The sequence below is a fragment of the Nomascus leucogenys genome, chromosome 14 (genome assembly GCF_006542625.1).
Source record: "Nomascus leucogenys isolate Asia chromosome 14, Asia_NLE_v1, whole genome shotgun sequence".
Classification (NCBI taxonomy): domain Eukaryota; kingdom Metazoa; phylum Chordata; class Mammalia; order Primates; family Hylobatidae; genus Nomascus; species Nomascus leucogenys.
In genome coordinates, this window is record NC_044394.1 from 37,184,602 (window position 1) to 37,208,508 (window position 23,907).

Consider the following 23,907-nt stretch of genomic DNA (forward strand, 5'->3'; position numbering starts at 1 on the left):
GCAGCAAGCGTGCTTCTCGTGCACCTGAGCCCCAGTACCAGTGGTCTCCAGGATAATGCGCTATCTGTTGGAGGCAGGACTCTTAAGATGGCTGCTTGCTATAGCTGCTTAGGTCTCATGGAACGTGTGCAACCCGGTGTGAGCTCCTTCCCTGGACCAGTGCCATCACACAATCTCTCAGCAACTTCCTATGTTAGTTTCAGGGCAAGTGAGGGTCAAGAGACTCTCCTATGGCCAGGATTTCAGGAGTCCATAGTGGAAATGGAAACCACTGAAAGTTTCTACTAACCCTTTCCTCATATTAAGGAGTCTCCCTCAGCTCCCAGCTGATCCTACTGAGTAGACTGCCTCATTTCCTTCCCCTTCCTTGGTTTAGGCATTTACTGTCACTTTTCTATTGAATTACAGTGTTCTCTCTTGGATGATCTATTTGAAATGTGATCATCTACTCATTATGTAGGTTCTTCTTAGTGGAGGAGGTGAGTATGAAATACCTCTAGTCAGTCATCTTGAAGCTTTCCTCTTTCATATCTTTTCCCTATCACATCATATCTATTTCCCTATAGGTTCTCAAATTTATTAGCACAGAGTTACAGTCTTTTAGGAAGTCAATTCCTCTTATTCTGAACTGTGAGTAATTGTGATTGATGTTGTTATTTCTTCCTTCTTTCCTCTCTTTCCATCCTTACTTTCATCTTTTCTTTTCCTTCTTTTTTTAATTCTTCCCTTCCTTTCAATGAAGCACAGTAGAATGTTTATTTTTGTAAATGCAACATCCCTCACTTGAAGTCTTTCAAAGACTTTAGAATAAAGTCCAAATTATCTACTAATATAAAACAAAGTGCTTCTCAGGTTGGTATTTATCTACTTCTGTATCTCACTGCCATCCTAATTCTATGCTGAATATTGGCTTTATTTTATTATTTAATCTTTGCACATGAAGTTAAAATATACTTCACTCCCTCCATATCCCTTCTCTGCCAATAAATATCCTGCTGGTTCCAAGATCCATTCCAACTTGTACTTGTCTGGGAAGTCTTCTTTGGAGGTCCTAAAGGTAGAACCTCATCCTCTTTGGAATTCTCCCCTGTTGAGCCTGTCAACGTTTAAGTCCCCTGAAGCTCAATCCTCACATCTTTCCTCTATGTATACTCAAATCCCAGAAGAAAGTCCATCCTGTGCCATCAAATATCATCTTTACACTGGTGAAATCTAAATTTTTATCTCTAGCTATGATTTTGTCCTGCCAATTTAATACCTCTATATAGCTATCAATTAAATATATCAAGCTTAATGTATCAAAAATGGAAGTCTTGATCGTATTTCTGCTTTCCAAATGTATTTTTCTCTAAGTGTTCCCCATCTCAGTAAACAGTATTCATCCAGTTTGTTCTGTTCAAAAGTTTTGGAACTACCTTTGACTCCTGTCTTTCTCTTAATACACACACCCAGTCTAGTACTAAGACCTGCTATCTGTACCTTCAAAAATATTTTTTACCACTTCTACCTCTACCACTCTAGTCCAAGTGACCACTATCTCTTGCCTGGAGTATTGCAGCTACCTCCCAGTTAGACTTTCTTCTTCCCCCTTTATTAAATTACAATATACTTATTTCCACATAAAAACCAGTATCACATTAAATGATAACTCAGATCATTACCCCCCACAACTCAATCTTCTAATGACATCGCATCTCATTTCAGAATACAACGTACAGTATTTACGATGGCCTACAAGGCCAGAAATAATTTAACTCCTGAATACTTCATCTCTTATCATCCATACCACTAGTGATAGATACATCATTGCCAGACTGACCCCCTTACTATTTCTTGAACACATCCATATCTACCACTGTGCTGTTCCCTTTGACAGGAATGCATATCCATCAGAAATTCAAATGATTTAATTTCTCACTTCTTTTTGGTCATTTATTTTTTTTCCTTGTTCTTATCACTACTTGCCATTATATTAGATTTTTCTGTTTGTTTATCATCCACTAATTCATTAAAATATAAGCTCTGTAAAGTTAGGAGACTCACTTTTTTGTTCATGCCTGAAACTTTTCCTAATTTGTAGTAGACACTGTATTAAAACTTGTTAAATAAATGAGAGATTGAATACATCTAATGTATTATTCCAGTATAGTGGCTGTCTTCTCTGTAAATCATAAACTTTAAGTCCAGGGACAAAGTACTTTTTCTGTCTCTCCCCAAGAATCTACCAGATGATTACACAGTAGATACACAAGCAATATTTATTATGGAGTAAATTAATAAACACTTTCATTCTCTTTTGTAAGAGAGTGAGGAAAATCTTATGAATCAGGAAAGCTAAGGGTGCCAGCTTGATTATGTCACACATGGCAGAAATAACAGGGAACTCTGCAAGAAAATACCTTAAAGACCTTCAGACTCTTTCTATCCCCTTTCCAGCATAAAGGTTTCCATCTGCAAGGGAAAGTTTTCTGGAAACAGTAGCTTAGGAAAATACACAACATGTAGCTGTTGTAATTGCCATGTTTATATTGAGTTCTGGGTTAGCTAGTCTGAAACAGCCCTGGTAAAAATAAATTTTCAGTGTGTTTTAAGCAATCAGTATTTCCAATAAGCACTGTCAACACGACCTTTAGTGGTCTCCAGAACTTCTCCTTCACTAAGTATTTAACTGGCTGTTCAGCCCCTATGGCTTCCTGTCTGCCTTTAATTTTCCCTCAGCATTTTTTCATGCTAGAGCAACAACAAAATACACAAGCCATCCTTTGAGAGAATTTCTGAACATAATTTGAAAAGCTATTGACATAAAAAAACTGAGACTGGTTGAGAGAAAGAGGATCAGTGGATACCACATATTCTCCATTTGATAGACAAATGAATCTCCCGTTCTAATTCCCTAACTCCCTATTATCTACTTAACACTGAACTATTTCTTTTACATTTTCATTCCTAGAGAAATTTTGGCTTTCATAGAAGAGCAAATATGGAAATTTTTTTGATAAATCTAATGCCCAAGCTCCATAATAATGCTAGTATTTGAGAGTAATTATAATTCCTATAAAACTACATGAGGTCATTCTGAAGCTCTGAAACCTTTTGTCATATTTTCATACTCATTCTCAGGGCCTTTTTATTAAATCATTCTTTTCCTCACTAAAAGAACATCTAAATTAGTATCATTAGACATTGTGAAAAATTAGTAAGTCATGATATGAACATAACATTATGTGTAATGAATTTTAAGTAATTTTATTGTCATTTTGAAACAAATAATTTATAGTAATTTAATGAATGTGTAACTTAACCTAGCAGCTGACCTAATCACATAGATACATAAATAATACTTTCTGATTCAATATTGTGTTTTTTCAAACAATAGAAAAATAGTAAGTCATACCAAAAATTTTTATCTGTCATAAAGTATAATAGCAGTATGAGTCAAATTTGATTTCTTCTCTTGCGCCTACTGTCAAAAGAATGTACCAAAAATAGAGAAAGAGAATAAGATGATGGGAAAAAGCAGACAACAGGGGACATAAATCATGGTTCCAACTCTACAACTGTACATCTAATTAATATCAATTTCTGGATTTCAAAAGGTTGGCATGGAATATGTTTCAAAACGAAAACAATTGGCCAGGCACGGTGGCTCACGCTTGTAATCCCAGCACTTTGGGAGGCCGAGGCGGGCGGATCACAAGGTCAGGAGATCGAGACCACGGTGAAACCCCATTTCTACTAAAAATACAAAAAAATTAGCCGGGCGTAGTGGCGGGCGCCTGTAGTCCCAGCTACTCGGAGAGGCTGAGGCAGGAGAATGGCGTGAACCCGGGAGGTGGAGTTTGCAGTGAGCCGAGATTGCACCACTGCACTCCAGCCTGGGCGACAGAGCGAGACTCCGTCTCAAAAAAAAAAAAAAAAAAAAAAAAAAAACTAAAACAATCAAATAACAATATAAACAAAAAATCAAACCATATAAGTAGCCTATATGTTAGATCCACATTTTTAATGTTTGAGATGTTGCCCTATTACTTTTACTGCTTAATACCTATTTAAAGCTCACATAAATATGAAGGAGTTTATTAAAGCTGCTCTGAGCTATAGCATTTACCCTCCAGAAACTCATCTACCATCAGTCCTTCTTTTGTTCTACATGACTGCCATTTGTTCCCATTTGATCCAGCTCTGGATAAAAACTAGTGCTGTGGACATATGAAATTATAAAATTGCTAACTAAAAAAGCAGGGACAGAAATTCCTCACTAAAAAGTAAGATTAAAAAATTGATCACAGGGCCAGGTGCGGTGGTTCATGCCTGCAATCCCAGCATTTTGCGAAGCCAAGGTGGGTGGATCACTTGAGCCCAGGAATTCCAGATCAGCCTGGGCAACATGGCAAAAACCCGTTTCTACTAAAAATACTAAAAATTAGCCAGGCATGGTGGCACACGCCTGTAATCCCAACTACTTGGGAGGATGAGGCATGAGAATTGCTTGAACCCAGGAGGCAGGGGTTATGGTGAGCCAAGATTGCACCACTGCACTCCAGCCTGGGCAACAGAGCAAGATTTGGTTTAAAAAAAAAAAATTGGCCACAGGATACAGACAGCAGGGGACAGCTTAGTAGAAAATTTTAATTAATGTTAACGTCGGCCATAACTACGATTATCTAGATCATACTTAAGAACTGTTGACTGTGATGGGGGCTCAACTTAGGAAGTAGTGATTTACATGTACAAAACATAAGGAAGGGTTTAGAGACACAGTTGTAGTTGTGTTGTTTTGTTTAAACACCCAAAAACTAGCACTGGTATTTATTTTTTCAAAGAAAATAGAGAAAGGAAACCAAACATATCATAAACACTTATTCTCAAGAGCATGTTATAAACCATCTTGCAGAAACAAGGCCATGTTAGGTAGAATGTCCCAGACTGTGTACACCAGAAGCAGTTCCACAGTACTGTAGGGCCTTCTCACCTTAAAAGTTGTGGTGCCATAGAGCTTGGTAGTGTGAACTGTCTCTGGAAGCACATTAGTGATGTTGGTGATAAATTCTTCCAAGTACTTACAGGATTTCTCCAAATGTGTTGTATTGATAATAATCTGGACAAGCTAGAAAACAACAAACACATGTAAAAGTCATTTGACTACTCACCCCAGGATGAATGGCTCAATATGAATCTGCCGGTACAAAACAAATGAAAGGCATGATGGAAAAGGCCATCCACATTCAGGCAAGGGGTATGTTAAAGCATGGGCTTTCATGTTACCTCTTCTAGGAAGTTTTTGATATGGTCAGGCTTTGTGTCCCCACCCAAATCTCATCTTGAATTGTAATCCCCATAATCCCATGTATCCAGGGAGAGACCAGGTGGAGGTAATTGAATCATGGGGGCAGTTTCCCCCATGCTATTGTCGTGATAGTGAGTGAGTTCTCACAGATCTGATAGTTTTATAAGGGGCTCTTCCCCCTTCACTCACACTTCTCCTTCTTGCCGCCCTGTGAAGAAGTTCTTTGCTTCCCCTTTGCCTTCCACCATGATTGTTAAGTTTCCTGAGGCCTCCCAAGCCATGCTGAACTGTGAGTAAATTAAACCTCTTTCCTTTATAAATTACCCCGTCTCAGGCAGTTCTTTATAGCAGTATGAAAATGGACTAATACGTCCTAGCATTCCAAAACATTTTGTATTCCCCCGTATTATGTGAACACTTATCACTGTATCCTAAAGGTATGTTTTCTTCTGTTTAAAAAAGATTAGACTAAGAACAAAAATTGCTACGATTTAGCATGATGCCTTCCAACTAAAACATTGCCAAATGAACTAAACAAATAAATGATCACCAAAAGAACAGGAATCATTAAAATGGCAACAAGATGTTTCAAAATTAGGCATGATGAACAGAGATGTTAGGAGAGATTACAATATGTTAATAAACTACATCAGTTTGTGGAAGAAAGAACATGGGCATCAAAGTGAAAGTAACCAGGGAATTAACCACTTGCTTTATTACTATTACTTACTGATCTTGGGAAATTTTCTTATCTTTTATAACCCTATTTCCTTATCTGTAAAATGTCAATAATAATGTCTACTTCACAGAGTTATTGTGAGGATTAAATATTCTGTTGTCAACACTATTTCCCTTTTCTTACATAGAACAGATCATTAAAAAGACAGTACTGATAAAAAAAAAAGTTGTCTTCTATAAATTACTAGAAGAGGAAGATAAAGAAGAATAACTATTATTGTCTGTATAGAATTAAGGATTCTAAAGAAATTCATGATTTATTTTCTTACACTGTTTTCCCAAAAACTTGGAAAAGTAGTTAAAGGGACATAATTATACCTTCCATTTTATTATAACAGAAATGAAAATGAAGTGATTTTCTTTAGATCACACAGCCTAAATGGAACTAATACGATGTCCTGTACCTTCCAATTATGGACTCATCTAAATGACTCTGCCAGTGCCTTTTAGCATAAGCATTAAATAGCAGCTCTGAAGTGCTGCATGATTGTGTACATTAGATTAAAATATAAGATACTGGGCCTGCAATCAACCGGACCCCAATATGCTCTGATTCTACTGTCTGTAAAAAGAAGAGGAAAAAAAGTGGTATCTATTACTTATTTCTTAACTATTAAACCATAAAACTGTTCATATTCCTTAGAGTCTAAAAGAAATACAAACAGGAAATAGAATGGACCTCTTTTTTTGTCTCTCGTTTCTACATCTTTACTCCGCATTTTCACAAAAATATGCCTGATGGTGAGGTTGCGGCAGGTAGGGGGGAGTTTTGGTGTGTACGGCAATGAATTAATCTAGGTCTTTTGGTCTAGTGAGACAGTGAGCCAAGAGGGTGGAGGGTGGGGGTGGCATATGACACAAAGCAGAAACTGGAACTAAAGATGAGGGTGGTACTACACATGTTTACAATCCATGATATTTCAAAACAATGTTAAAAAGTTGGAATTTAAATTCAGTAAGAATCATATAATGCTGTAGAATATTAAACAAAAATACAAATAGGACTATAATCAGAAAATACATTCTCACTTCTACATCATCCAGCACAGGATGAAAGCACACACTTCATTCTCAAAAAATACATGTCAACTCATAACGACAATGTTTTAGTACTGGTTTCAACTAAGAAAAAGAGTACCTTCTACTCCACTAAGGATCATCCTGACAATCTTAGGAAAATAACTACTTTGAAACACAATAACAAAGGGCAAAAACACAGAGATACAATTGCAATAAATTCTCTTAGATGTAAAGTTAGGGCAACACTGGGACTAGATCTCTGTATTTTCCTCCACAACTCATCAGACAAGTTCATATACATCAGCTCTCCTTTCCATTCATTCCACAGTTTTAATTCAGAAATTTTGAGTTTTGAACACAAGACTACTATGTCCTATAAAATTACCAAAAAGACAACCTTTTAACTTTGGAGTGCTCTAGGAAAAAATATCCACCAAAATAAGCAATTCATCACCCTCTTGCTTTCATCATTTTCTCCTTCAGAGGAGGACTAAAATCATTTAAAAATATTTAAGTTGTGTGAATTAAATCACTCATCTTCCTGAGTGGGAAGGTGGCTACTGGCAAGGTTGTCTTGATGTGGAAGTCAGAAAATTAAGAGAGTTAATCTGAGAACTGAAAAATTTCTATTTTAAAATCAGTATTACCTATGGAAACACATTCTGCCAATCAAAAGAAATCCTAATAATAAGGAGGAATCATGTCATGTTATCAAAATAAAAAACAGTGGCAGTCAAAGAGAAAATTATCCTGTTTTACAGGATACTGGCAGTTAAAGAAAAAAAAGGGAGGTGGCTTCACTGGGTACAGTAGTAATTTCCCATGACTTTTTAAAGATCTGTCAACACAAAAGATCACTGTGAATTACATCAATTGGCTGTCAGTCACTTTTTGAAATGTTTCATTGCTGAGCATAGAATAGACTATTAAGACACTCTAGGATTACAGTAGAATACCATGTCATTTTCAGAGAGAATATTGTCTGTTAACGAGGCCTAAGTGATAACTACTCCTGAATGACAGCTACCAAAATCCTTACAAGGGCATTTACTAATGTAAAACCAGATGCTTTGGGCATAATTTCAAACTGAAAGATAAAATGAAGCAATTTCAGATCACTTCCATCAGAGTTTGAGCTCCCTTGATGATATTTTTAACAACTACTTCCCAGCCTCTTACAATATATAACACTGCAGTAATCCAAACTGTCCTAAACATTATTTCAAGGACATAAAACTAATAATAGATCAAATATTGATTATCTCTTACATAAAGTTCTATGAGAATTGTCAAAAAAAAGAACATTATAAATCACTATCTCTCACAAGTAAATGACACAAGTCACTTAAGTGAAAAACCATTAAGAATTAGAAAATTTTTCTGTCTCTCCTTCCTTGTATCGGAGAAAATCTAATGAGAAAGGTACATAGCACACTGTGGAGGTAATTTCTTTTTTTTTTTTTTTTTCAATTTTACATTAAGTTCTGGCATCCATGTGCAGAACGTGCAGGTTTGTTACATAGGTGTTATGTATGCCATGGTGGTTTGCTGCACCTATTGACCCGTCCTGTTAAAGATCCCTCCCCTCAGCTGGGCGTGGTGGCTCACACCTGTAATCCCAGCACTTTGGGAGGCCGAGACAGGCAGATCACGAGGTCAGGAGATCGAGACCATCCTGGCTAACATGGCAAAACCCCGTCTCTACTAAAAATACAAAAAAAAAAATAATAATAAGCCAGGCATGGTGGTGAGTGCCTGCAGTCCCAGCTACTCGGGAGGCTGAGCCAGAAGAATGGCGTGAACCCAGGAGGTGGAGCTTGCAGTGAGCCAAGATCACACCACTGCACTCCAGCCTGGGCGACAGAGTGAGACTCCATCTCAAAAAAAAACAAAAAACAAAAAATTCCTTCCCCTCACCCCCCACCCCACAACAGGCCCCGGTATGTGTTCCCTTCCCTGTGTCCATGTGTTCTCATTGTTCAATTCCCACTTATGAGTGAGAACATGCAGTGTTTGGTTTTCTGTTCGTGTGTTACTTTGCTGAGGATGATGGCTTCCAGCTTCATCCATGTCCCTGCAAAAGACATGATCTCATTCCTTTTTATGGCTGCATAGTATTCCATGATGTATATGTACCACATTTTCTTTATCTAGTCTATCACTGATGGGCATTAGGGTTGGTGACTTTGCTATTGTAAATAGTGCTGCAATAAACATATGTGTGCATGTGTCTTTATACTGGAATGCATGTGTCTTTATAGTAGAATGATTGATATTCCTTTGGGTATATACCCAGTAATGGGATTGCTGGGTCAAATGTTATTTCTTGGTTCTAGATCCTTCAGGAATTGCCATACTGTCTTCCATAATGGGTGAACTAATTTACATTCCCGGCAACGATGTAAAAGCGTTCCTACTTCTTGTGGAGGTCATTTCTCCTCCAAGCCTGCTTAAAACACCCCAGTGGAACCTGAACCATGATGACATTCTATTCTTGACAAACCCCAGAAAATACCTTCATCATCTTCCATAGTTCAAAACTAAGCCCTAAATTCCAAGAAGAGGTTTCCATTCCCAACTATAAATTATTTCTGGAGTATACACATCTGCATATATTAAATGCTAAATGATGAGTTAATGGGTGCAGCAAAACAACATGGCACATAGATACATATGTAACAAACCTGCACATTGTGCACATGTACCCTAAAACCTAAAGTATAATAATAAAAAATAAAATAAATAAAAAATAAAAATAAAAAACCCCTGCTTTTAGCGTGTTTCCCAAAACAGACAATTCAGTACAATAAACCTTCAACAGGACTAATCCAAAGGAAGAAAATGAGAAGTCACACTCTTCTTCATACCACCAATGCCTCTCAACTGTTAAATTTGCAAAACAAAAAACTAAATAGTAGCATTGGTTCTCATTCACAAAAATGAGCTATCACATAGACTTCAAGGGATTTGATCTCCATTTCACCCCAGTCAGGGTACAAAAAACTGTGTCAACCACTCATTTTATACCATCTCCATGATTAAAATACCTAAAATACTAAAATACATGAAACTCGTGGTTACGAATTCCAAGATAAAGTACAAAGTTTATATTTGACAAGACTTAAGTATAAAACAATGTGAACAATATCACTTCTGTTAACAAGAGAGAGGAGAGATAAATAGAATGTGGAAAATGAGAGGATAGAATCATACGGTCATCAGTCTAAATTATACTAAAAGCAAAGAATAAATGCAAAGCACTAGTCATTTCTTCAGGTCTCTACTACCATATTAGGTATGTGTAGTGCACTACATCACAGTAGTGCCCTGTGATCATAAAAATACAAATACCCAATATGGTTTCACTAGAAGGAACTCTGAACTTCTTTCTACATATTATAAATAATTAAACATAAATACTACTGTAAATTATAAAGTATCAGATGAAAATATACCCAATTCTTTAGAACTGGCATTGATATGAACTGATATATTGCAGCTTCCTGCTAAATATGATTTAAGAAAATACACAATCATGGCTGAGCACGGTGGCTCATGCCTGTAATCCCAGCACTTTGGGAGGCTGAGGTGGGTGGATCACCTGAGGTCAGGAGTTGGAGACCAGCCTGGCCAATATGTTGAAACATTGTCTATAATAAAATACAAAAATTAGCTGGGTGTGGTGGCACATGCCTGTAATCCCAGCTACTCGGGAGGCTGAGGTAGAAGAATTGCTTGAACCTGGGATGTGGAGGTTGCACTGAACCGAGATCAGGCCACTGCACTCCAGCCTGGGAGATGGAGTGAGACTCCATCTCAAAAAAAAAACAAGAAAAAGAAAAAGAAAATGTACAATCATGTTAGCTAGTTTCACTTTAATTCATGTACACTAGTCAAGAGTGGGCACTTAATGCTACCAAATAATCACATTATCTGGCACAGATCAATTTTTTTTACACACCCCCAGAGGACTACAACACACCTTCTTTCTCCTTCAACTCCCAAGCTTGCTCTCCCATCTGCACGTTTAGCTGAAGACCCTGCATTTGCTGGCAAAACTGAGCATTTGGAGCCTGCCACCATAATACTTACCCAACCACTACCATTTGCATTCACACACTCTGATTCTTACCTATTACCAGAGGCGAACTTGACACTATCTAATGCCAATCCCTTTAACTGTGTATTCTATCTTAAACTCTCTTACTTAAGGACATTGCACCAGAGATTTCTCCCTTTCTCCTATGTCACCCATTTTTCTGCTCTATACTGTATCATTCCCACAATAAATAACCGACTGTTATTTGTACCATTAAAAAATTTAAAAAAAAAAACAACCTGTCTTAACCGACTTCCCCTGCTAGCTATCACCCCATTTCTTTGTTTCATTTGGTAACACAATTTCCTGAAAGAGCTGTCTTATATTTGCTATCTCCAATTCCTCTTTTCCCGTTCTTTAATTTTTTTATTTAAATAAACTCCTTATTTTAGGACAGTTTTGTATTTATATTTACAAAAAAGTTGCAGAGTTCCCATATACTCCTCACCCAGCTTCCCTTATTGTTAACATCTTATATTACTATGGTACATTTGCCACAACTAAGGAACCAAAATAAACGCATTACTACTAAATGAATGCCATACTTTATTCAGATGTCACTAGTTTTTCCTTAATGTCCTTTATCTGTTTCTGGATTCCATCTGAGATACCACATTACATTTAGTTGTCATGTCTTCTTAGTCCCTGGTCTGTGACAGTTTATCAGATTTTCCGTCTTTTTTATTACACTGACAGTTTTTTGTTTTGTTTTGTTTTGTTTTGTTTTTGTTTTTGTTTTGAGATGGAGTCTCGCTCTGCCACCACGCTGCAGTGCAGTGGCACAATCTCGGCTCACTGCAACCTCCAACTCCCTAGTTCAAGCGATTCTCCTGCCTCAGCCTCCCGAATAGTTAGGATCACAGGCATGTGCCACCACGCCCAGCTAATTTTTATATTTTTAGTAGAGACGGGGTTTCACCATGTTGGCCAGGATGGTCTCGAACTCCTGACCTCGTGATTCACCCGCCTTGGCCTCCCAAAGTGTTGGGATTACAGGCGTGAGCCACTGTGCCCAGCCCTACACTGACAGTTTTAAGGAGTACTGGTCAAGTATGTTATAGCATGTCTTTCAATTTTTGTTTGTTTAATGTTTTCCCATGGTTAGACTGGGCTCATGGGGTTAGGAAGGGAGAACACAGAGGCAAAGTGCCCTCTCATCAAATCATATGAAAGGTACATACTATCAACATAGCTTATCACTGATGATGTTAACCTGGAACACTTGAGCAAGGCAGCGTCTGCCAGGTTCCTTCACTGTAAGATTACTTTTTTCCTCATTCTACCCTCTACTTTTCGGAAACAACTCACTAAGCACAGTTCACAATCACCTTGTAGTGGCAATAGTATCTATATTAGTTATTTGAAATTCCTCTCTGCAGGAGCCATTCTCTTTAAAACCTACTCAATCAGGAGTTTCCTTCCACCATTTTATTAAAAGTGCTCTTACCAAGGTCACCAACTTACTCCAAATTGCTAAATCCAATGGTAATTCTTCACCTTCTTCTTATCAATCAGCAGTATTTGTCATAATTCATCACTCTCTCATTCTTTACATACTTTATGCACACTCCTGTTTTTTTTGTTTTGTTTTGTTTTTTCCTGCTTCCCTGGTGGCTCCTTCCCAATCTCCTTTCATGGTTCCTCTTTTCTCCTGATATCTTAATATCAGAGTACCCAAAAGTTCAATTCTTCATCCTCTTTTCTTCTCCATCTTTATTCATTCCCTCAGTGATAGTATCCAGTTGCATGATTATAAATATTTATATTCTTCCCAATTTTTATCCCCTGGCCAAACCTCACTTCCAATCTGCAAATTCATATACACAACTGCTTACTCAACATCTCAACCTATACGTCTAATAAACACTATAAATTTAATATGTCTAAAATCAAATTCCCAATGTTCTCTCACAGCAAATTTAGCTCTGCCTAAAATTTTTCCTATCTTAGTTCATGGTATATACAACCTTCCCATTGCTCAAGTCAAAAAAATCCTGGAGTTAGTTACCTTCAACTCTTCACTTTTTCTCTTCCTTTATATCCAATCATCAGGAAAGCATGCTGGCTCTACACTTAAAATCTTATCACTGTCCCTAGCTACCACCCAGTCTCACTGGATTTCTGCCATAATTCCCTAACTAGTCCCCTTGTTTCCATTCTACAGTATATTCTCACTACCATGGTCAATGTGATCCTTTCAAAATATAGGTCAGATCATGTCATTAAACAAAATCCTACAATAGCTCCCCATTTCATGCAAAATAAAAGCAAAAGGCTTTACAACGGCCTACCATGAATGCTTGATACCTCTCTAAACTAACCAATTGCTTCTCTTCCCCCTTGCTCACTCCACTCCAGCTACCCTTAGCCTCCTGATTTTTCCCTCAACTTGCCAAGAACTTTCCTACCTTCAGGCCTTTGCTCTGGTTCTAATCTCTACCTGAAATGTCTCCTGCAATAATAACTTACCCTCAAGGTGCTGCTATAAAAATAAAAACAACCTAGAACATCTACCAGAATTCTGATTTCCTTAACCCAGGTGCTTTTTCTTCTCTCCATAGCATTCACTACCTTTAACCATACTACAAAATTGACTTAATTATTTTGTTTATTATTTATTATCTGTTTTTCTCTGGTAGAATGTAAGCAAGGATCTCTGTTGTTGTTGTTATTGTTCACTGATTTATCCCAAGGGCATGGAATCAGTGCCTAATAGAGAGTACATATTTTAAAAATTGTAAAGGAAATAAACAAATTAACTTAATAGAACATCTTGTTCTAATTTTTTTTACTTCTCTTAATTAAAAAACTCCATTTCTATACTAGTATTAATCAGTGCTTGACTGCTTAGACCTCTTAATAATAACAGGTAATATGCATTGAGTATTTGCTATATACCAGGCACACTAAGTACTTTACATGCTTCACAACATTCCTGTGAAACACATGCTACCATTGTCCCCATTTTACATATAAAGCAAAGTAATGTGCCCAAGGGCACAGCTATTACGAGGAGGGCCAGAATTGGAACCCAGGCAGTATATATTAGAACATACAGTCTTAACCAATACTCAATTACACTTTTCATAGATGTTATGAAGCAGCCCTAGGAAAATAGCCATTCTCGCTAAAAAAATAATGAATAGTCACATAAAGATTGAAAAAGAAAGGCGTTCATGTTCTAGTGGTGCTAAAACTGAAAGGTAATTTTGAATTGGCTCAACATGGAGAAACAAAGAAGCCATGAGGAAAAAAGATAGAGCACATGCATAGAAAAAGAAGAGACTGTATAGCCCCAAAACAGAGTAAACACTGTGTAACCCCAAAACAGAGCAAACACTGTGTAACCCCAAAACAAGAAGGGCAGACAGAGAGACATTTGTCTATAGGAACTTTCAATTCCTAAGAGAATTATCTGACATCCTGAAATAGGAATCTGTAAATTTTGTGGGCTTATCATAATTCTATTATCTCTAACTAAAACAATATCCATGTTACTATGGACCTCCTGTAAAAATCTCAATTTTTGTTAGGATGAAATAATTAAATCAATATGGAAGGCAGTACAATACAGTAGAGGTGGATAGGTTTGGGGAAGAAAAACCTAGATTTATGTCTCATTTCTACCATGTTTGCTAGCTGTATGACCTCGAGCAATCTCCCTGGACTTTAATTAGGCTGTCTATAAAATGGGAATAATAACACATGCCCAGCCTGCTTCAAATGTTACTGTACTCACTGAAATGGAATTTGTGAGTGAGCTTTGAAGAATATAAACTGCTCCACAAATGTTACCTATTATGATGATGATTCCAGATGTGAACTCACTTTAGTTACTCATAAAGAAGGATGTGTATTCTCTTTCCAAAGGTAGGTAGTATAATTATTCAAAGTGTGTCTTGTTAGTAATAAAAAAAATCACTTTATGTGTATGTGTCTATACATGTACACACCACAATAACAGCCAAAACAGACAAAAGCGTATGTATGTTTCTTCATTAATATGCAAAGATATTGAAAGTATAGTTCCCTAAAAACACCCAATGACTAAGGAATAACATTTAGTATTCAATGAAATGGTGCCAAAATTACATGGTTCTTCCTTGATAACCTCGTACTGGTTCTTCCTATTATTACCTGACCTGTACAGTGTTTCCTGAAACCCAAGCTGAGAAGTTAGGCCTTTCTCTTAAAATGTCACAGTAAACCAATGGCTCAGCCAGAAGTGAACTCAAGATTCTTCTGAGGCCAAAGCTATTTCTATCAGACCATGTTCTTGCTATGCTACTTGTTATAAAATTGTTAAGAGATTGCTAAATTAAATGACATAAAAACATTTACATGAAGAGTTATAATGAAGAGATAGTTCACAAAATAAATAATAAACTTCCCGTCCAGAAAAAGAAAACACTATAACCTAACAAAAGCAGGAGGTCTTCCTAATTTTCACTCCAACCTTCCTTTTCTGTAACCTTCTTGATTATAAAGGAGGTTAGCTATTTTTCAGATACATAAAGGCAAATGCCTAATATTTCTGTACCAGGCAATAGAAAGGAAGCTCTGTAAAATGAGGGGATTACCCCAAATAAAGTCTAAGGTAATTTTCAATTGAAAGAAAAGTTTCCTATAAGTAGAACTCAATCACTTCCAATGTCCCATCTTATTATATTTTTTTATCTTAATTCAGAGAAAGAGAAAATAACTCCAAAATCAGAAGTAAATGCCCACCTGGCTTCCAGCTGTCTTTATCTATAGGTCAGTATCATTAACCTTTTGCTGCGCTTCACCATAATCCTTGACAGTGTACATTTTAAATGTCAATTTTTTCCCAGAGTAACAGACTTCCAAACTGCACCACCTCTATAGGTAAAACAGATGGCAAGCAGCTTTTCCCTTTCCTTGTGAAAAAAAATTCTTCTAAACTCCTCTCACTTTAGGCACTATAACATCCAGTAGAAAACAGATTGAGGTTACTATGCAATCTTGAGTTTCCAAGAGAGAGAACTTCACATCTTTCTAAATTTTAGAACTACACACCAATAGACCAAATCTCGTTTGCCAAGGTACTACATTCAATATATGTAAAATATCCCTCCTCTTTTTATGAGATTCCATAAACCTCCACAGAAATGTGACTATTGCCTTTTCTACACATTTCCTTGATCCCAAATATCTAGTCCTTTTGCAAACAAATTACAAGCCGATAAAGAGTAATTTACCTTTCATACACATGAGATATCTTAAAAATAAAGGCTGACTCTGACACTAACCAAGAACTATGATTGCAATATCCTTGGCATCAATAACTGATGCAAGCAAAATGGGATTTCATATTCTACATTGTACATAAACTGCCATTCACTTGATTGGAACCTGATGCTCAATATATTCTACAAACAAAAATATTTGTATATAATCAATGGCAGGTAATAGAAATGTATTCTAACAATTTCAGAAAGGAAAACCAGTTAAGCTAGTGAAAACAATAAGAGAAAAACGACTTTTTAGAAAAAATAAACAAATTTTTCAAAGGTGACCAAAGAAAAGAACAAGAGATTTCATTTTGCACTTTCACCATTAGAAGCCTATCAGGAAGAGCATGTAGAAAGTTTTAACGAATTCAGACATAAGGTCCAGAGCTTAGGACATCTGTTCACATATTGGCTTGGCTGCCTTCATTAGGAGCAGGTTTACCTCAGTAAGCCCAATATTCTTTCTTTTAATGACATTCTGCAGAGAGTTGCTCAGGGTCCTGGTTAGCAACAGGTTTGTTGATTTACGAATCATGTCATCAACTTCAGTTGAGCTGAAAAAGAAGCATTAAGAGTCAGTCATAGCAGGTAGCAGAATTATTTCGGCAAACAGGGTGCCAGTGGTACTTGTGGTAATAATAATAAAATAATAATAGCAGCAGCAAATAATACTTATCGTAAGTCAGAAAAAGTACTACAATAAACTCTCCTAGCTTTTGTTGCTGAAAAAAAAATAGTTTGCCTTCATTTTTGAAAATTGTTTTTCTGTGTATAGAATTCTGGCTTTTTTTTCTTTATTTATTTGAGTACTTTAAGGATGTCACCCCATTTTCTCTGGCTTGCATAGTTTCAGAAAAGAAGTCTATTATAATTCTTATCATTATACTATCATGTAATTTTTATTTTTGGGAATGCCTTCTAAACATTCTCTTTACCTTTCATTTTCACCAGTTTGAATATGATGTATTTAAATATTTTTGTTTGTTTCTTGTTGTTGCTATTATTTATCTGAATTGGGGTTCTCAAAATCTTGAATTTCTTGTTTGATGCCTTTCATCATTTTTTAAATACTCTCAGCCACTTTATTTTAAAGTATTTCTTCTTCCCAGTTCTCTCAGTCTTCTACTTTAATCTACCATTTGAAATTGCCCTACAGATCTTGGGCACTTTGTTCTATTTCTTTCACCTTTTCTTCTGGGTTCTATATTGTCATGCTAGCTCACAGTACACTGTTAACAATACATTAAGACTTTAGTTGATTTTGTCTTTCTCACATGAACGCTAGTTACACCATTCCTATTCTGCCACAGGTGCAGGAGTCTGTCCCCTTAGAGGGACCAGTCCCATCATGGTTTTCGGACTACTTAGTTTCCTGCTGACTTTGCCTCTCTGATGAGTTCTAAAAAAGTTTTAATTTTGTAGCTTCTCTGTTTTTTTTTCCCCCCTGCATTGTTACATAGGAAGCAATACTCTTTCCAGTCTTCTATACTGTAGACTGAAACAGAAGTATTTCGTAGTAATTTGCTTTAAAAAATGCTGTGTTTGTGCACGTATTCACATGCAAGCAAGATTAAAAGAAAAAAAAACCATATCAGAAGTGTTATTACCATGTGGTATAGTTTTCGGTCATTTACATTGTTCCTCTTTGTGCTGTTATCGCCTGAATTCTTTAAAAACATTTAATTTTATTAATATAATGTGAAACAGGATCTCTCGCATATGTATGTGGGTGTGTATATATCCTATTTTTTTAAGATGAGTATGAATGCTAGAACAGTATTTTACCATAGAAATGCCATGTGTTTGCTATTTTTAAAAAATCTTTCTTTCAAAAAGAAAGTTTCGCATATTCAGAATTCATGCAATTACAAATTTTGTCAATATGTATAAGCTTTTTGGCCTCTTGTGTCTAGTGTAAAAGAGAAAACTAAGAGAACAATTATTCTTAAAGCTGCATTAAAATCTGAATGCAGCAGTTTCTCTTGTTTTGAGAGCCTGCATGTAAAAGAAATAATGGTTTTTATACAAATTGTCTCATGTTCCATGTCAGCCTCCAAAACAGATATGACTGACAAAGCAATCTCTGTCACTCCAGGTTGTAAGGTAAACATATTCCAGGATATAAGATAAATGCCAACTGAACAGTAAAAGGCATCTAGCTTTTTCTAAAATCCCCAAGTTAAATATTTTATTTAAATTTTAAATGTGAAAAATATCAAAGGAAGTTTTCAGGCAAAAACAACATATTCAGGCAAGAAAAAGGCATCTGACATTATCCCATTACTAATATTATTCCTTGACCATATTACTTTTCTTCCAAAAGAAGATACAAAAAGTAATTTTGCAATCAACTTTTAATGATTTATCTACAATAATATACCTAACATGCCCTACAGACAATTATCTGATATAAGGTCATTTATATTAATGAAGTGGAGACCAGGCAGGTGGGGGATGGAAACCCAGGGTAAAAAAGTTTTGGTTTGTAATTTCGAAAGACAATCTCATTTTCAAGAGAACATTTCTATGAAAACAATTTCATTTTCAGAGAAAAGGAGAAATTAATTGTACAAACCCCATGTTTCATTTATTTTCTTAGTAAGAATAGTTAACAAAGAAGTGACTCAAACTATTCCCCAACTATGTTTATTTTCAGAGTAGCCTGGCATACCATGCTTTCCATTCATTTCATACATACACTCATTTAAAAAAAATTTCTGAACTGGGTACAGGGGATATTGTGTTGAACAAAGATAAAATGTTTCCATCCCACAAAAGGATGGAACACAAACATCCTCGATTGTGTTTGGCTTGGCTTCTATGTTGCTCCAGCACTTATTAATTGTTCAGCTTCTTAATTAGACTAGGTACTCCTTGAAGACAGGGACCACATTTTCAGCATCTTAATTATTTCTATACCAAGCAGCATCTGACAAATAATACATTAGCCAAAATGTATCGTGAATAAACCAATACATGAATAAAGAAACAAAGGAGCCTACACTCTAGCACGTATAGAAAACATACATATACAAGTAGAGCAATAATGTTTCCAAAGGATTTTATCTGATACTCCCCTTTTGGCCTTAACATTTCATTAAGCAGAATGTCAAAATTAGTATTTTTTGTCTATTTTTTTTTCTTTAGAGATGGGGGTCCCACTATGTGGCCCAGGCTGGTCTTGAACTCCTGGATTCAAGCGATCCTCCTGCCTCCAAGCGATCCTCCTGCCTCAGCCTCCCAAAGTGCTAGGATTACAAAAATCAGCCATGGCATCCAGCCTACCATTTTCTAGTAAACTGTCATTAATAAGTGTTGAAATACTAATCTATAAAGAATAAGATAATATAAATTTTCAAAATTATTCAAAAGTTACCAATCTTCCCTTTCATCGTGACTATATAAATAGAGCAGTGCCATGCAGTGAAAAGCTAATTATTAAGATTTCCAAAATCAGGGCTGATGGGACTATCAAAAGTTTTTCAGAATATGTAAATATATGGAGTCACAATCTCAGCATTGGTTACATTTCTACTATTTTGTATTATACCTTAGATGAAGATCTTCTGAAAACTTCAGACAAGCGTAGATAAATTCTTTAATTTGGTTGTAAACTTTTGGCACAAATTCAGAGAAAGGAAACTTTTTTGGAAATGGTTGCTGTAAATGCAAGAAGTAATGAAATCAAGTCACAAACCAACGAACATTGAAGATATTTATAAATAATTTAGGTTGCAAAAAGAACATTCTTCCACACTGTGAATTATCTCCTTAACAAACTCAAATATAAGAAAATATCTCCCAAAGTTTTCTGATATTAAAAAGACATAAATATAAATAAAACAATAATTCAAATGTCCATCATGGAAAGAGATAATCAAATTGGGTTACACACTCAGCAATAAAAATGAATGAACAATGATACATGCAACAATTTGGATGAATCTCAAAAGCATTATGTTATATTGAAGAAGTAAGTCTCAAGAAGTTATATACTACACAATTCCATTTATATGGCATTCTGAAAAAGGCAAAAGTAGATGCACAGAGCCCAGGTTTCTGGTGTTCTGGGGCTGGGTTAAGGGAGGGGTATTACAAAGGGGCATCATTAAAGAATTTTTTTTTTTTGTATAATAGAGCTATTTGGTATCAACATTGTGGTAATGGTCACATAATACATTGTCAAAGTCAGTAGAACTGTATACCACAAAGGGTAAATTTTATGTTGTGGGGAAAAAATGTCTTTAAATTTTAATAAAAACAAGTATTTCAAAGTGTAAACTGAATTAGAACATCCGCAGCGATCCTCCAAACACTTTAGAGGTGAATAGGACCCAAAGCCATCTGCTGATTCGCAAAACAGGAAATTCTGGTCTTCTCAAAAAAGAGTCCTTCATTGTCAGAAAGGTGATTAAAGTGAAAAAAAGAAAAAGAAAAAAGAATCCTTTGAAATTGTTTTAGAGTTCTAACCCATTGAGTTAAAGGTAATGCTTTCAATCAAACTGATCCAATGGAAGCTTTTAAGAGGATGACAAAACAACCAGAGAAGTTCATTTTAAAGTATTCCTTACCTTTTCCAGTTCTATATCTTGAAATGGGAATTGTCCTACCACCTTTTTGTACATCTCTTCACTTGTTACTGGTATAGGACTGTAGTTGTCAGAATCAAGTATGTTTCTATAAATGGAAGGATAGACAAAGGGAAGGGAAGGATAGACAAAGTGGGGGGGGGTAGGGGAGGGGAATGGAGGGAAGATGGGTTAATCACAAATATTTTTCTGATGAACTCCAATCTTAATATATATACCACAACCCAAAATGAACATTTCCCAGTCCCTATTATATTCCTTCCACAATATAGCTATTTCATTTTGGATTTAAAGAAGACAAAAAGAAAACTATCCTCTGAAATGAATGGACCACAATTATAAACATATTTCTTAGGAATTGAGATTTACAAATAGGACAGAACATTTCCATGTAAGTGAGAAGTAAACAACAAAAGAATGTGTGCTCTAGAAAAGGCAAAGAGATTTTTCTGTTTGGTTTAATATGATATATAAATGTACTTTATTATTATTATTATTATTAGAGACAGGGTCTCGCTCTGTCACCCAGGCTAGACTGCAGTGGCATGATCATAGCTCACTGTAATCTCAAACTGTGGGGCTCAAGCAATCCTCCCACCACAGCCTCCCAAGTAGCTGAAACTACAGTTGCTCACCACCACATCGGGCTAATTTTTAATTTTTTTGTAGAGATGGAATCTTGCTATGTTGTCCAGGATCGTCTCAAACTCTTGCCCTCAAGGGATCTTCCCACCTTGGCTCCCAAAGTGCTGGGATTACAGGCATGACCCACTGCACCTGGCCCATTGATAAGGTTTTTAAAATCATGTTCTATTCTAACTTTCAAAATTGGCAAATAATAAATTCAAACTATTTTCATTTACTTTACCTACTGCTCTATATCAAGGATGACTTTTTTAAATCTATAGGTTCTCTCTCCTTAAATAAACTGGGCATTCTCTAATAGTAGGGACCATACTACCAAAATCAAAACAGAAGACTCACTGAAGGCATCAGATCAGAGCATCTAAGACTATGGATAGATCATGTTATTAATTTTCAAATATCCTATAGAGATAAGATTCCCTTAAATACAATTATACCATTAGCTAAATCTAGGTTTTAGAAATATAAATATTTATATTAATATACAGATAAATTAGATGAAGTGATGATCAGAGATATGTTCATAAACCATGAAGAGTAAGAGTAAAGGACTAATGTAAGATCTTAAAGCTATAAGAGTTTGAAAACAGGACAAACTGATCAGGGAAAGGGGTCTTGCAATAGGCAGCATAATCACTTAAAGTAAAGGAGTAAAAGTATAAAAAGAGAAGAAAGTCAAATGGGTTGACCCGGGTTATGTGCCAAGAGCACAGTCCGAGAAGACATCTGTGAGTGATAGATGTGACAGAATAACTTTCTTTTTATTTTATTTTATTTTATTTTATTTTATTTTATTTTATTTTTTTATTATACTTTAGGGTTTTAGGGTACATGTGCACAATGTGCAGGTTTGTTACATATGTATCCATATGCCAGGTTGATTTCCTGCACCCATTAACTCATCATTTAGCATTAGGTGTATCTCCTAATGCTGTCCCTCCCCCCTCCCCCCACCCCACAACAGTCCCCGGAGTGTGATGTTCCCCTTCCTGTGTCCATGAGTTCTCATTGTTCAATTCCCACTTATGACTGAGAACATGCGGTGTTTGGTTTTTTGTCCTTGCGATAGTTTACTGAGAATGATGTTTTCCAGTTTCATCCATGTCCCTACAAAGGACACGAACTCATCATTTTTTATGGCTGCATAGTATTCCATGGTGTATATGTGCCACATTTTCTTAATCCAGTCTATCGTTGTTGGACATTTGGGTTGGTTCCAACTCTTTGCTATTGTGAATAGTGCCGCAATAAACATACGTGTGCATGTGTCTTTATAGCAGCATGATTTATAGTCCTTTGGGTATATACCCAGTAATGGGATGGCTGGGTCAAATGGTATTTCTAGTTCTAGATCCCTGAGGAATCGCCACACTGACTTCCACAATGGTTGAACTAGTTTACTGTCCCACCAACAGTGTAAAAGTGTTCCTATTTCTCCACATCCTCTCCAGCACCTGTTGTTTCCTGATTTTTTAATGATGGCCATTCTAACTGGTGTGAGATGGTATCTCACTGTGGTTTTGATTTGCATTTCTCTGATGGCCAGTGGTGATGAGCATTTCTTCATGTGTTTTTTGGCTGCATAAATGTCTTCTTTTGAGAAGTGTCTGTTCATGTCCTTTGCCCACTTTTTGATGGGGTTGTTTGTTTTTTTCTTGTAAATTTGTTTGAGTTCATTGTAGATTCTGGATATTAGCCCTTTGTCAGATGAGTAGGTTGCAAAAATTTTCTCCCATTCTGTAGGTTGCCTGTTCACTCTGATGGTAGTTTCTTTTGCTGTGCAGAAGCTCTTTAGTTTAATGAGATCCCATTTGTCAATTTTGGCTTTTGTTGCCATTGCTTTTGGTGTTTTAGACATGAAGTCCTTGCCCACGCCTATGTCCTGAATGGTATTGCCTAGGTTTTCTTGTAGGATTTTAATGGTTTTAGGTCTAACATATAAGTCTTTAATCCATCTCGAATTAATATTTGTATAAGGTGTAAGGAAGGGATCCAGTTTCAGCTTTCTACATATGGCTAGCCAGTTTTCCCAGCACCATTTATTAAATAGGGAATCCTTTCCCCATTTCTTGTTTTTGTCAGGTTTGTCAAAGATCAGATAGTTGTAGATATGCGGCATCATTTCTGAGGGCTCTGTTCTGTTCCATTGATCTATGTCTCTGTTGTGGTACCAGTACCATGCTGTTTTGGTTACTGTAGCCTTGTAGTATAGTTTAAAGTCAGGTAGCATGATGCCTCTAGCTTTGTTCTTTTGGCTTAGGATTGACTTAGTGATGC

General features: G+C 36.2%; 1 protein-coding gene across 6 annotated transcripts in view; it reads right to left on the reverse strand.

Moving 5' to 3' along the window:
* The window catches only part of EXOC6B (exocyst complex component 6B), a 652,095-nt gene that overhangs the window by 290,023 nt on the left and 338,165 nt on the right, over positions 1-23,907 (reverse strand). For all 6 annotated transcript variants that reach the window (XM_030828178.1, XM_030828177.1, XM_030828176.1 and 3 more), the window contains exons 14-17: positions 20,968-21,073; positions 19,947-20,056; positions 16,839-16,950; positions 4,973-5,107 (exon numbers count right to left, since the gene is read on the reverse strand). In XM_030828178.1, coding sequence (XP_030684038.1) covers positions 4,973-5,107; positions 16,839-16,950; positions 19,947-20,056; positions 20,968-21,073 — 463 coding nt within the window. The remainder of the gene's footprint in view (positions 1-4,972; positions 5,108-16,838; positions 16,951-19,946; positions 20,057-20,967; positions 21,074-23,907) is intronic.